This window comes from Thamnophis elegans, chromosome 12, assembly GCF_009769535.1.
Source record: "Thamnophis elegans isolate rThaEle1 chromosome 12, rThaEle1.pri, whole genome shotgun sequence".
NCBI lineage: Eukaryota > Metazoa > Chordata > Lepidosauria > Squamata > Colubridae > Thamnophis > Thamnophis elegans.
In genome coordinates, this window is record NC_045552.1 from 6,708,906 (window position 1) to 6,724,225 (window position 15,320).

The following is a 15,320-nucleotide window of genomic DNA, read 5'->3' on the forward strand; positions in this document are numbered from 1 at the left end:
GATCAGGGGTCTCCAACCTTGGCAACTTTAACCCTGGAGGACTTCAACTCCCAGAATTCCCCAGCCAGCTGAATGTAACTCCGCATTGGCAACAGGAAAGGCATCTGGCCAGTAAACACTCAGCTCCATTCGGCTGGGGAATTCTGGGAGTTGAAGTCCTCCAGGCTTAAAGTTGCCAAGGTTGGAGAGCCCTGGCCTAGACGGTAGCAAAGTTCAGAACGGAAGTATTAGAAGAAACCATGATTGCTTAAATTAAACCATTTTTGGGATAGGCTCTTGTGGCTGAAGTCTTCCTTTCATTTTCAATGAATTTTTTCCGAGTTCCTCTGTAGGACTATAAGAAACGAGTCAATTTCATGATGGAACTGTTCATTTCTGCAGAGCAACGTCAGTTTCACTATGTTTTTGCTGCCCCCCCCCCCCGCTTCTTCGGAGGGGGGAAAAATATTGGACCATTTGTAGATGTTCTTTTCGGAGTAGTGTTTCTTAACCTCGGCAACTTTAAAAAGGAGCAAACTTCAATTCCCAGAATTCCCCAGCCAATTGGGGAACTCTGGGAGTTGAAGTCCATGCCTTTTAAAGCTCTCAAGGTTAAGTCTATTTCCGAATGACATCCCGTCCCCAAAAATTCGCGTTCCTTCCCACTTTTCAGTTGCTTGTAAACTGGGCTGGGAGGTCTTGAATAATCTACCTCATTTTTACAGCTGATTTCTTATTTCCCAGTTCTATATTTTGCAATCAAACCAGCCATTTCTGCTCTGGGTTCTTCCTTCCTTCCAGAGGAAAAAAAATGTTAATCAGTTGTGGGAGTATTTCGCTTGTGATGGTGCATTGCAGAATTAGAGGTCCATCTCTCGTTGCGACATCCATCAATTGCAGTTTATTAATTATTCTGAGGCAGATGATTTTTTTAAAATAAAGATTCCATGATGAAAGCCAGAGATTTTTCCCTGGAGCCTGAATTTTTGTTTTATGTGCTGGAACTGTCAACCATAGAATTAGGAGTGAGATATTTTGGGGAGTTCTCCTTCCTACCACTTCTTTTTTTAAAAAAAAATCAAGACGTAGAATAATTTTGGCTGTACTTTCATCCCTTCTCATCCTTTATCCCGGCAATTTCAGAACTTGTCTGGATAAGGAGCGGCTAAAATATTAACCAATGCTCCATTCTGGATGGAGCTTGCTTGGGTTTTTTTCCCCAACTTGAAGGGATTTCCTTGGTACAGATGATCCTGTCTTCCCAACAAAGGACACTGCCTTTTATGGACTTCAGTTCTCAGAATTCCCTAGCCATTTTTCATAGTTATAGAGAATTCTGGGAATGAAAATGTGCACGTCTCGAAGGGGTCAGGATTGGAAGAGGTCATTTTAGAGCATATTCCTGGTCTCGGGAGGTTATGGAATATTTGCAAAGGGAGGCTTGTGTCAAGAAATTAGCTCTTCAGAGCACATTAAAAGAAGAGCACAAAAGGAATTTGTGTGTGTCTCTTTTAAGGATGCTAAATTGTAAAGAGAAAGGCGTAGCTGTGGCAGCTAAAGTAGCTGAATGTTTTACTATTGTACAGTCCACGTTTCACAAAGACCGAAGGGCTTGCTTGTTTTCTAGAAATTTACACCTCGGTTTAGCCGTTGTTCTGAGGTTTCCAGCGCGAAAAACCTCACGGGATGTATTCTTGTTCTCTTTTCCTATATCATGTTATGGTTTTAATAAAACGAGATGCAAGTCTCCAAGCGGTCTCTTTTTAAAGACCTTATCAACACTGGCAGGGAAAAGATAATATTCCTCTGCCACCTCAAGCGGGACTCCTGTTCCCTCCGTGAGAAGATAAAGCTTTTAAATGTTTTACAAGATTCTAGTGCTTCAGATGACGGGTGGGAGGCCGGGGGGGGGGGGAGGGCAGTTCTTCCAACGGCTTCGAATTATTCTTTCGTGAAGCAACGAAAACAAAACAGGCGGAAAAGTTTGAAAGTTAAAATACTGCACAGTAAAATCTGTGTAACTGTACTTTCTCTCAGAATTCCCCAGCCGGCAAAGCTGAATTCTGGGAGTTGAAATCCTCCAGGCTTAAAAATTGCCAAGGCTGGAGACCCCCTGAGCTAGCTGGACCCTCCCTCTGTGACTGACTGACCTTAGCCACCACCCCCAACCTTTTTCTCTCACACGCGCCAAGCATACCTTAATTCCAAAAGGGCGTTTTGCTTTTATGTTTTATTTTATTTCAAGAAAAATAAGACAAAAACTCCAGCCTCTAATGGAGCTTTACTGTATATACTCGAGTATAAGCCTAGTTTTTCAGCCCACTTTTTGGGCTGAAAAAAGCCGCCTCGGCTTATACTCGAGTCAGTGAAAAATTTGCCCGAAATGGAGGAGAAAAAGGGGCGGGGCCATGCCGCTGGGTGACGCTCGTGAATGGCCCAGTGCCCCTGTGAGTTTCCCCTCCCTCTGTGTCAGTTTGCCGCGCAGCGCGCACCGCACCATCCCCCCTCCTCACGTTCTAATGTAATGCAGGGCTGTCTTACGATTCCCCTTCCTCCCCCTCCTGCCGCTCTGCAACGATGTCCCACCTCCTCCTTGTTATGGCAAGCAGCCACATAGCGATGTCCCACCTCCTCTGGTACAGTGATCCAATGATAGGAATCACTGTGCCGTGTGTCATAGGAGGCGGGACATCGCTCCCGCGGCTGCACGGGACATCATCATCACAGCGGGACATCAGCATCATGAGGTGAGTGAAGTATTTCATTGAATACACCGCTAGTTTACTGTTTTTCTTTGAAATAAATATTCAAAAACATTATTGGTATCTATTTTTATTTTTGAAATTTACCGGTAGCTGCTGCATTTCCCACCCTAGGCTTATACTTGAGTCAATAACTTTTCCAGTTTTTTGTGGTAAAATTAGGTGCCTCGGCTTATATTCGGGTCGGCCTATACTCGAGTATATACGGTACTTTTTTTTTTTAGTATCGGCTACAGAGTAGGAACCAATCACACATACTTCCACCTGCCTTTCACCCAAATCTGAATTATAGGGGAGTCAAGTCGGTGCTAGTTTGTGGGGAAGTGGAAAGATGCATGGCAGGTAGTCCTCGGCTTACAACAGTTCATTTTGTGACCGTTACAACAGCAACTTTGGAGAAAATAACACCCAGCCGTTTTTACCCTTACAACAGTGGCGGCATCCCCACGGTCTCACAATCAGAATTCAAACGCTTGGCAAATGACTCATATTTATGACGGCAGCAGAGTACCAGGGTCATGTGATTATCTTCCGACCAACAGTCAACGGGGAAGCCAAATTCACTTAACAACCGTGTTACTAAAGTAACAACGGCAGTGATTCACTCAATGGCATTGGCAAGAAAGATTGTGAAATGGAGCAAACTCCCTTAAATGTCTCGCTTAGCAACTGAACCTTTGGGCTCAATGGTGTTCGTAAGTCGAGGACTACCTGTATTAGGTTTTACTAGCTAGTGAGAAAAAAAAAAGTGTATTAATTGTGGAGAGTAGTGAAAAGCGGACTAGAAGAGCACGGAGGAGAAACAGATGGAGAGAAAAATCCGAGAGGGAACTTAATATTTCAATAATGAGGGCAACATGGAAACTTTTGGTGTCTTTAGGCATGTGGTACAAATAAACCAAACACACAGGAGTAAACAAGGAAGCAGGCTACAAAATTGTGTGTACTACATGGTGAAAATAAAATTATACAGCCTTTTTTTAGCTTGAGAAATTCATGTGTAAAATCTGCTTTCTATGTGTGCTACTGATGCACTTGCTTCACCCTTAATGCACTACCCACATTAATCCTGAAGTGCCCTGAGGCATCTTTTGATGCCATGTGTAAACCTGGAGGGTGATGTGAATTTGTCAAATAATTTTTCTGCTTCTACAACCCTTTAAAACATAAATGTTGCCTTCTCTTTCCTGGAATTTGTGTCTTTTAAGCCATCCCACTGGTGGATTTCCACCAATCGCCACGTTGTCAGACACAGCTTTCGTTTTGTAAAAAAAAAAAAAAATAATCAAGAGATTTTCTTCTTAAAAGTTGACGCAGCTCATATCCAATACGATGCGCTCAGTTCATGCATATTAAACCTCCAATTTCCATGGCCAAAGGTTGACTGCTCAAGGAGGCTGCAACAGAGCCCCTCTGTATAATGCACAGTGAAGATATAAATTTTATAGACCCTTGGATTACAGGTATGCGGAGTTCCACATTCTGACACAAGCATGCACCAATTGAGCATAAAACAAAACTATACAGGGCACAGACAGAGGTGCCTCCTTGTGTGCGAAACACATAAAACAGATTCTGCTCTGCTGACAGTGAGGATCGGTGCACTTCTTGAAATGTGATTAGTGGGGGAATCTCAACGGAGGTTTTCGTTTCGTTGCCACGCAAATGATGTCGACTATAGGGGTGATCGGGATTGTGTTTGGCGAGAACTGGAAAGTTAAAACTGAAGCAAAACAAATCACAAAGGTGCAGAAGTCTGCATAACTTAAACAAGGTTGTAGAATGGCAGAAACAAGGTTACCAGAGCAGTCTTCAGCACGGTGCGAACAACTCGGCCTCTGAAAGGGAGCCTGTTATGTGGCATTTTGCCATCAAAGATGAGAACAGAGAAGTTACGGGTTGCTGGAGGTTACGGTGCAACCCTGACCTCCGCCATAACTTTCCATTATTTACAACCATCCCCGCAGCTGCCAAGTTTTCAAATTATTCCAAGTTTCTTCCTGCGCCCTCGCACAGCCCAGCGGTTCCAGCTTAAGGCCTGTCTCCACTGCTGTGGCTTTTGTCCTGGGTTAAGCCATCGCCTGCTTCTCCATCCTCGTGCACCCGCTGGTGAAGGGTGAGGTTGCGCAGCTGCCGGAAACTCTTGCTGCAGCGCATGCATGGGTAAGGCCTCCCCGCGGCGGTGGCCGCGTGGATCTGCTGATGAGCAGCCAGTTTGGAAGGGTAGCAAAAGCTCTTCCCGCAGCGGCTGCAGGGGTACGGCCGCTGGCCCGTGTGCGTACGGCGGTGGGCGGCCAGCTTGGAAGGGTAGCAGAAGCTCTTGGGGCAATCGGCACATTTGTACGGGCGCTCCGGCGTGTGGATCCACTGGTGGGCGGCCAGCTTGGAGCGGTGCCCGAAGCGCTTGGGGCACAAGGAGCAGGGGAAGGGGCGTTCCCCAGTGTGCGTACGTCGGTGGGCAGCCAACTTGGATGGGTAACTAAAACTCTTGGGACAGTCGGGGCATTTATAGGGCCGCTCGGCGCAATGGGTCCACTGGTGGGTAGCCAGTTTGGAGCGATACACGAAGCGCTTGCCACAGTCTTTGCATTGATAGGGACGATCGGAAGGCAGGACGGCGGGAGGGCGCCGGCGCCGGGGACGGGGTGGCTTGGGAGTCTCCGTGGCGGGTGGGGAAGACAGAGCCGAGGGCGAAGGAGTCTTGGTGTTCTCTTTCAAGGCTTGAGAATCTGGAAGGAAGGGAGAATTTTCTTTTTTTAAAAAAAATAGAGGATACTTCAAGTGTCCCATTTTCCTACCTTAAGTTTGTTCGGTTGTTTGTGTTCTGACCTATAGCAATAGCAGTAGACTTATATACCGCTTCATAGGGCTTTCAGCCCTCTCTAAGCGGTTTACAGAGAGTCAGCATATTGCCCCCAACAATCTGGGTCCTCATTTTACCCACCTCGGAAGGATGGAAGGCTGAGTCAACCCTGAGCCGGTGAGATTTGAACCACTGAACTGCTGATCTAGCAGTAGCCTGCAGTGCTGCATTTAACCACTGCGCCACCACTGACCTAGGCAGTGGTGGGATTCAAATAATTTAACAACCAGTCCTCTTCCCTAATGACCAGCTGGGTAGGCATGGCTTGGTGGTCTTGTGACTGGGTGGGTGTGGCCAACTCAATGTCACTCATGTCAATGGGCGTTTTGCCTTAGCTGTTACAACGGAATAAGGGTGAACCGGAGAGGCAGTTTCTGTAAGCAGGACAGTAAATATTAGGCTAGAAACAACACCAGGATGTTCCCTTCCTGCCTTCCTTACAGGATTAGCCCTGGAAAGTGGGGAAAAACAAAAGGAGATTTCTTCCAACAACCGGTTCTCCGAACTGCTTAGAAAGTTACCAACCGGTTCTCCCGAATAGGTGCGAACTGGCTGAATCCCACCACTGGACGTAGGCTTCCCCAACAGCATGAAGCCGAGTCCTTGAACCCCTTTTATTTAATTTATGGTGAATTCCTCTCTAGCAAAGTCCCGGCGCACCGTCTTTCGAGATAGTTCGCAACTACCGTCCTTTGTCAGGCTGCTAGGATTCGCCTGACGACAGCAATGGGGAATGGCCGGAACTGTCATTGTTGAGTTGAGGCAGTCACATCAATTTTTATGCTTTATTTGCTCTGTCGCTTAGTGACAGGCTTCCCAGTCCCCAATTATAGTCGGTAAATGAGGACGACCTATATTTGACATTAGGCAGAGGTTCAATGGAGGGGATTATTTGGGATCTGCCCACTTTGGAGAAACGCAATTGTTTGCGTTGTTTGTGCAGGCGATAAAAATATCCACATTCCTCGCCCAGCCCTTCCTTACCTGTGACACTGCTACTCAGCGGGTTGTTCCCCACTCCGTTCTTGCTATTGCTCACACAGGGCTCTTCCCCCCTTTCCAGCATGAGGACAAGGGTTGGTCGGGTGAGAATATAACCTGCAGGTATGGGGGGAATAAAGTGGGGAGGGGGGAGTTGGGGGGGGGAATCAGGTTCAGTTTTCAACAGCTTTATACATCCTTTCAGAAAAGGCAACTACCCAAAACATAAGAGGGCTTGTTTTATCGGTTCCATCACAAAACCGCGTTCGACTAAAGGGCGCTCGACGAAACCGCGTAGCTGACGTCATCACAGCGCGACAACAGCACGGAGACAGAAGCACGCTGTAAACGCTAAACCTAAAATTAACCCCTAAACCTAACCCCCCTAAACCTAATCCTAAACCTAACCCTAAACCTAACCCTAAACCTAACCCTTAACCTAACCCTAAACCTAATCCTAACCCTTAACCTAACCCTAAACCTAACCCTAACTCTTAACCTAACCCTAAACCTAACCCTAAACCTAACCCTAAACCTAACCCTTACCTTAACTTGAATCAGCTTGCTTTCAAAGCGCTATTTAAAGCACCCTTCTTTCTCCGCGCTCGTTGTTGTTGCCCTGTTGATGACATCAGCGACGCGGTTTAATCGGGCACGCTTTAGTCGAGCGCGGTTTTGTCATGCCACAGTTTTATCAACCTGCTCCTCAGAGAACGACGCATGCCTAAAAATTATCTTGCCGACTACTAGAAATCCAGCAGTGAAGACAGGTCCTCGTTTAGCAACTGCCCCTTTTAGTGTCCGTTTGCAGTTTCAGCACTGGTGAAAAAGTAACTTTGGGACCATTCTTCCTATTTAACGTCCCATTCAGGTCTTTACAGGTAGCCCTCGACTAATAATGGGTTGCTTAGCGACCATTCAAATTTACGACGGAGCCTGAAAATGGGACTTGTGGCACGGATTCGAAGATCTGACGTCCGTCCGCTCATCCACCCACTGCGGTGATGTGACCACATTTGGGGCACTCGGCAAATGGCCTGCATTTACGACTGTTTGCGTCACTCACGTCACAAGACTTAAGTCTTATAATGTTTTTGTTAGAAACTGGTGTTTGCTTCTGGTTTCCGGCCAAAATGTATCACCTAAACAATGGGCTCACTTAATGACTGCCATGTTTGTTTAATGACCGCTGCCAAAAAAAAACAACTTGCAAAATCAGTTATGTGCTTATTCATTTTATGACCATTGTGATTTTCAATTGAAATGGTCGGATCAATTACGCTATAAGTTGAGGACTACCAGTAGAGCAAAACTAAGCATAGCTGTAGTTTTACTTAGCAACTATTTTGCCAAGAGTTGCTGGTCCCAATTGTGATCACTAAACAAGGATTATAAATAATAAAAGGTCTGGAGAATAAGATATCCTCTGCATACTTTGGATCCCTTGTATTTAACAGACCTAGAAGTTGATGTTTAAATTAGATTTTACTTAACTGCATAAATATCAGTTGAGGCTAAACTCAAATGTTTGACCATGGAAGAAAGGCACAATAAAATGCACACAATAGGGGAATCCGATTCATAATATTGGGTGAAAATTGTTTATATTGAAACATCATCTATTCCATCATTTGCTTTTGGGGGAATCCCCCCCCCCCCGAAAATAAGAAAACCCAAATTTCCTTATTATACAGGTAGTCCGTGACTTATTTAACGGAGCCCAAAATTTCCATTGTTGAGAGATTTGTTAAGTGACCTTGGCCCAGGGGTGGGTTTCTCGCCCCGTTCCAACCGGTTCGGCTGGAATGGGGCCGGCGGCGTCCTCGTGCACACACGCAGTGCACGCATGCGTACTAGCGTCTGTGCGATGCTCCAGCTGCTCCTGGAGGATCGCGCAGGTGCTGTATGCAACCTGCGCATGCGTGGAAGTGCAGAACGTCAAAACCGGGTAAGAAACGTGGGCAGGCGGGCGGACCCTTCGGCGTTCCCGGAAGTTACTTACTTCCGGATTTGCCGACCAACCGGTTTGCAGGGACCGCCGCGAACCGCCTGAAACCCACCCCTGCCTTGGCCCCATTTTACAACCTTTTTCGCCACAGTTGGTTAAGTGAATCCCTGCAGTTGATAACTTTAAGTCACTTGGTTGTTAAGCGAGTCTGGTTTCCCCATTGACTTGGCTTGTCAGAAGGCCACAAAATGGGAATACATGTGACCCCGGGACACGACAGCCGTCACAAATACGGCACGTACGAACCAGTGGCCAGGCGTTTAGATTTCAATCAGGTGATTACGGGCGATACTGCAAAGGTGGTGACTCTGAACAATGGCCGTCAAGCCGCTTTTTGTAACTTTGGCCACTAAATGAATGGCTGTAAGTCAAGGACTACCTATAATGCAATTTGGCAGGCTTTTCACCCCTCTTCCTTCCTACTCAACTCTTCCTTCTTCCCCTCCTACCCCTCCACGCCATAACACATCAGGAGGCAAAATTTGTTTGCAAACCCATCTTAGGTTTGGCATGGAGTAGGGGTTTTTTTTTGGGGGGGGGGGGGATTGTATATAGATTAGGCCTCCGTTAACCAGCAGCATTTTCCATAGCTTTAGTTCCCTTAAGGGCTGCTCTCCCTTGTATCACAAGGCCCCGAGATCCAATTACGGCACTGATTCTGCTATTGCTCAACTTGACATAAGTGTGGAGTTGCTATGGCAACATGTTCCGAATACAGGCCCGGAGTGGAGTAACTAGTATATGTTGATGGAGAAATGAGATGTGCTACCAGAATTCAGCTGCTTCTGAGCAAGGGGGAGGAGGGAGGGGGGGCAGTCAACAAGAAAAATGGGGGCTTGAACAACCAGAGATGGAAGGACTCTCTGGAACTGGAGGGCCCAACCCCTCCCATTTTTCAAAACCAAAATTGGGCGTTAGAAGATGCAGACTTGGGATATGTGGGTGTATTTCCACCCTGGTGTCCAGAAAGCCCTGGAAGGTGGGACTACAACCCCCAAAATGCCTTGCCCGCGGCCAACCAGATGGAGGCCAGAGGATGCTGAACCCCAGAACATCTGGAAGCCCGCTCTTGGGACTCGATTGTTTGAGGGTGTCCGGAGGAGAACTGCAAATATTCAAATGGCAGTTTCAAGGCCGCAACCTGCCTAGAACGGCGAGGAACACTTTTTAAGATGCCAAATATCAAATTGAGAGTAGTTCATGGCATACTTTCATATTCCACAGATGTTTATTGAAACAAGCAACTTCTCAATCTCTCTATGGCTGTCTTCACACAACACTGTCTCTCTGCATCGTGTGCAGAATACACTGATCCGTAAGCTAAGGGCCTGGTTCTTGCAACTTACTAAGGCAGTGTTTTCTCAATCTTGGCAACTTGAAGAAAGGACAATAGACTGGAGTGGAAAGAGTAGAGTAGAGTAGAGTAGAGTAGAGTAGAGTAGAGTAGAGTAGAGTAGAGTAGAGTAGAGTAGAGTAGAGTAGGAGTAGAGTCGAGAATTAGAATAGAATGGAAAATTAGAATAGGATAGAATAAACTGTCAATCAGAATAGTCACTCATGCCCTTGTCACTTCAAGGCTTGATTACTGTAATGCGCTCTACATGGGGCTGCCCCTGAAGAGTGTTCGGAGACTACAGTTGGTCCAGAATGCAGCCGCGCGAGCGATATTGGGTGTACCTAGATACACCCGTGTTACACCCATCCTCCGCGAGCTGCACTGGCTCCCTATTGGTCTCCGAACGCGCTTCAAGGTGCTAGTCATTACTTTTAAAGCTCTACATGTTTTAGGACCTGGCTATCTGAGAGACCGCCTCCTGCCACATACTTCCCAACAACCAACAAGATCTCACAGGTTGGGCCTCCTCCGGGTGCCGTTGGCCGGACAATGCCGGCTGGCGACTCCCCGGGGGAGAGCCTTCTCTGTAGCTGCTCCGGCCCTTTGGAACGATCTACCCGTAGAGATCCGGACCCTTTCCACTCTCTCGGCCTTCCGAAAAGCCACCAAAACCTGGCTGTTCCGGCAGGCCTGGGGCTGTTGATCAATGTCCAGTCCCACCTAGACAGAATGGATGGTGTGTTATTTTAAAAACTGTACTTTTTATTCTTAATTTTTAACTTTTTTATCTTATCTCTGTAAGCCGCCCAGAGTCCTGTGAGATTGGGCGGCATACAAATTTATTAAATTTCAATTTCAATTTCAATTTAGCTGGAAGGGATCTTAAAGATCTTCTAGTCCAACCCCTTGCTCAAGCAGGAAACCCTATACCATTTCACTGGGTGGACTTCAACTCCCAGAATTGGAGAGTCACATACACTGTCGGGGGAATTCCGGGAATCAAAGCCCACCTGTCTTCAATCTGTCAAGGTTGAGAAACACTCAGTTTAGCGTTCATGTGAATTTTAACACAGCGTCCAATGGAGCTACTGGACATCAATTGTTTCAACTCCTACCCTCAAAATGATGCTATAGAGCATTGCACACCAGAAAAACTAGATGCAAGAACAGTTCCCCCCCCCCCCGAACGCCATCCTTCTGCTAAACAAATAATCCCCTCACTCACCACTGTCAAACTATTCACTGAGGCTGTGTTACTATTACTATTAGTCTTCTCATCGTTCCTATCACCCATCTCCTCCCACTTAGGACTGCAGCTTTGTTGCTTGTATCCTTACAATTGATATTCTTTTCTGATTGCTTATTTGTACCCCATGACTATCATTAAGGGCTGCACCTTATAATTCTTGACGAATGTATCTTGTCTTTTTATGTACGGTGAGAGCATCTGCACCAAAGACAAAATTCCTTGTGTGTCCAATCACACTTGGCCAATAAAGAATTCTATTCTATTCTATTCTATTCTATTCTATTCTATTCTATTCTATTCTATTCTATTCTATTCTATTGTTCTTGATGAATGTACTTTATTCTCCTTATGTCCACTGAGAGCATAAGCACCAAAGACAAATTCCTTGTGTGTCCAATCACACTTGGCCAATAAAGAATTCTATTCTATTCTATTCTACTCTACTCTATTCTAATTTCTTTTCTATTCCATTCTATTCTATAGAAGGCTGCCATCACATTCAACCAGGCCCAATGCCCAAGTCCTGTAAAACAAGAACCTGCCCCCAACCAGGTTCACACAATATACAGTACTCAGACCTCCACTAACATGGTGACATTCACCAAGAGCGAAACCTGGCTAGTTTTAAACCCCGGATTTGGTGGGTGAGCCTCTTCCTTTCTGACCTCCCTTTGCCCGAACATTTCCTGTGCTCAGGTCCATATTTATGCTTATTATACCTGTTATCTCCTACGCGTTTGACAAACTAAACAAATAAAATGAAACAAAATGAATAAAATAGATGAATTCACTTCCCAGGGTTGCCTGTATTGCAAGGAACAACCCTCTCGGCAAAGAGGGGGGGGGGGGAAGCATCCCCTCTGGATCTGTCAGGCTGACCCTTTCCCCCGCCCCCAACAGGCTGCTATTCTCCTGCGCCCACCCACCCCTAACCGCCCCCTCCATCAATATGGCCTGAAATTGTGTGCCAGTGTGATTCCCCCCCCCCCCCCCAAACACGACAGAAAGCAGATTTTGCTGCAATGCACCCAAGTTAAAAGACAGAGTGAGCAGCGGGGTGGGAGAGGGACAGACCTCCCCCCTCCTCATCCTCCTTTTCGCCCCCGCGCGAAGCCCAGCTGGATGGGAAGGGGGCTTCCACCATCGCCACCCTCCCCAGCATCGCCTGCAACGGGCATCCTCCTCCTCCTCCTTGCATCCTTCCTCCCCCACCACTCACCCGGCCGGGCATCAGCGCCAGCTTCAGGCTGCCTCTGGGGTCTTCCCTTCATTAGCCGATCGCGCCGGGTCATGCTGTCCCCGCGGGGATCCGGGCGCAGCGCCCCACCGCATCCCTTCCAGAGCCGGAGCCCGGAGAGGCTAGGCGTTTAAGGCCAGCCAAGCCGCCGCGGGGAGGCTCCGCCGCGCTCGGCCAATCGGCACCTTCCCGGGATTTTGTCTCTCGGCGGAGAGAGGCAGGCGGGCGATGAGGTAGCCGTGACGGAAGCAGCTTTCCCTGGCTGCGTTCACACAACGCGCCTGAACCCGGGTCAGCCGCTTGGGGGCATCTGGGGAAAGTGCTCTCCTTGAGTTGGTTTTTTTTCTCTTTGTGGCTAACATCTTTCTTGCTTTTTTTTAAAATAAATAACTCAAGGCATTGAATACAGGTAGTCCTCCATTTAACAACAGTTCGCTTAGGGACCGTTGGGAGTTGCAACTGCACTGAAAAAGAGACTTTTGACCCCCTTTTTCAAACTTACGACCGTGGTCATGGGATATATCTGGATGCTGGACAACTGGTTTGTATTTATGACCGGTAGCCTGAGGTCACGTGGGACCCTTTTGCCACCTTCTCACCAGCAAAACCCAGATTCACTTAATGACCCCCATGACTAACATAAGAACTTCTGTGATTCGCTTAACAACTCCGGCAAGAAAGGTCGTACAATGGGGCAAAATTCCCTTAGCAAATGTCTCCCCTAGCAACATAAATTTTGGGGTCAACTGTGGCCGTATGTAGAGGACTATCTGTATACCTAATGCTCCTTCTTACTCTTTTCCCTACAATAACTCTGTGAGGTGGGCTGGGCACCAAAAGAGGGAAGATTCCCCCAAGTTTCCCACCTTAGCCATGTTTTTCATGGCTAAGGTGGGATGAGAACTCACCGTTTCCTGGTTTTTAGCCTGGTATACTGTGTGGTCAGCAAGAGATGGTCCAGAAACTAAATGAAGGTGTTGTGTGAACGCAGGCAGAGGCAAGGTAACCCATCCCTGCAGAAGTCTTCCTCTTGGCCTCCTCTGCCAGTTGTGTATACAGTCTGTGGCAGACCTTATGCATTTGCTAAACCTTGGTTTGCTCAATTACAGATAAATGAAGTTTATGCATCCTTCTAAACCTTGGTTTGCTCAATTACAGATAAATGAAGTTTATGCATCCTTCTAAACCTTGGTTTGCTCAATTACAGATAAATGAAGCTTATGCATTCTTCTAAACCTTGGTCTGCTCAATTACAGATAAATGAAGCTTATGCATTCTTCTAAACCTTGGTCTGCTCAATTACAGACAGGTAAAGTTATACATCCTACTAAACCTAAGTTTGTTCAATTACAGCCAGGTAAATCTCCCAAACCATCATGTCAAACCCTGGTGGCTGGGTCAAAAAGCCAGATTATAGCTTGTAATCACAGCCTCTCTTCTCAGTTCCCATTCCAGACGACTCTTATTTCCTATCTTAGTTTGCTTCCAAGAAAGCCAACGATGCTAAATTCTAATTTTCTTCCATATTTTCTATTTTTCATCCCCGCTCAAATGCAACCAAAGTTCTTTGGGTGATTTCAAAATTAAATCAAACATGCCTTTTTTTTTTTAATCAATAACGTCTATTTTGGGGTCACTCTCAACTCGCTGGTTGGGAATACGGAGAGTTGTAGTGCCACACCCTGGGAAACCAGAACGGGGCAACAATAGAACACGGGGGTTAAGTTGCAGAATAAGAGGAGCATAATGTCATGAGGATTTCTTGCAATTAGTCTTTGTAATCACGCAGCTGTGGATCTTCTCCCGATCCCCGCCTTTAGCAATCATGATCACGCAACTGGTTCACACAAGACGCCCCCTTTTCTGGGGATTTGCGCAAGAATCCACAACCATTAAAAAAAACAAAAAAAACCTAACCAAACTGCATTTACACACGGATTGCATTCATACCTAGCAGGCTAAATCCAACTAACCAAGGTTTGCAAGCTGGTTGCGAATGCAAACCCCGGGTTTGTTTATCCAGGTTGTGTGAATGCAGCCCCGCCGGAGTTTGCACCCGATCCTAAAAAGCGGTTGGCACTTCTAACCCTCCCCCCCAAAAAAAAGGTCGCCTGCAATTGTCCACGCGAGCTTTCTTAGGATAGCGAAGCAAGCGGAAGAAAGGGAGATGGGGGGAAAAACTCGTTGCAAGTTATGTATGTTTTTTAAAAAAATGCATGCCCGTTTTTAAGGACAGAACGAAGCGCGGAGGGAAACGTTCTGCAAAAACACGCAACTCAGCCACGCGAGTGAAACGAACACATCGATTCTACCTGCAGGGGAATCAACTGAGCCAAACCTCGCTGAGAAAATCTTCGCCTGGACACAACCACGTTCCGGGATGATTCCCCCCTCCGTTCCTTGGCCTTATAGTTTCGCCCAAGGAAAAAAAAGGGCAAAGAAATGACGTCGAACGGCAGCCGGTAAGGGACAAAATGTAACCTCATTTGTTTTTAAGATGCGCCTCCAGAACTTTTTCGGAAAGTTGCGTGGCGAGTTAAATGAGTGTCCCGGTCCCGCAGAGTTTTTTTTTTCTTTTTCTTTTTCCACTGATCCTGAGTTTTTGTAATAAAGGATATATGTTTGTGTTTTTATTGTTATAGTTATCATGTACACTGAAGACGGCATTTAATTTTGTTGTGCCATGTGCAATGACAATAAGTGAACTAAACGAATCGGGCAGTTGGAAAAAGTGAAGTTTCACTGGGCTTAGCTGCTTCAAAACCTTTTCAGCAATTTTAGGGAACAGTTTGCTAGTTAAGAAAAAGGACGAGGTTTGATTATTAAGTAGAAATTATTATAGTACCTTTTAGACTGTTTTAAATTACCACTGAATGTTTATCCATTAACATAAATTTACTATGAT

General features: G+C 46.4%; 1 protein-coding gene across 1 annotated transcript; it reads right to left on the minus strand.

Moving 5' to 3' along the window:
* Nucleotides 1-3,425: 3,425 nt before the first annotated feature.
* Nucleotides 3,426-14,801, minus strand: ZNF575 (zinc finger protein 575). The gene is made up of 3 exons (XM_032228503.1): nucleotides 14,728-14,801; nucleotides 6,589-6,702; nucleotides 3,426-5,470 (listed from the first exon to the last, which is right to left on the minus strand). The coding sequence occupies exons 2-3, from the start codon at nucleotides 6,668-6,670 to the stop codon at nucleotides 4,773-4,775; spliced, it is 780 nt and encodes a 259-aa protein (XP_032084394.1). The 5' UTR covers nucleotides 6,671-6,702; nucleotides 14,728-14,801; the 3' UTR covers nucleotides 3,426-4,772.
* Nucleotides 14,802-15,320: the final 519 nt, after the last annotated feature.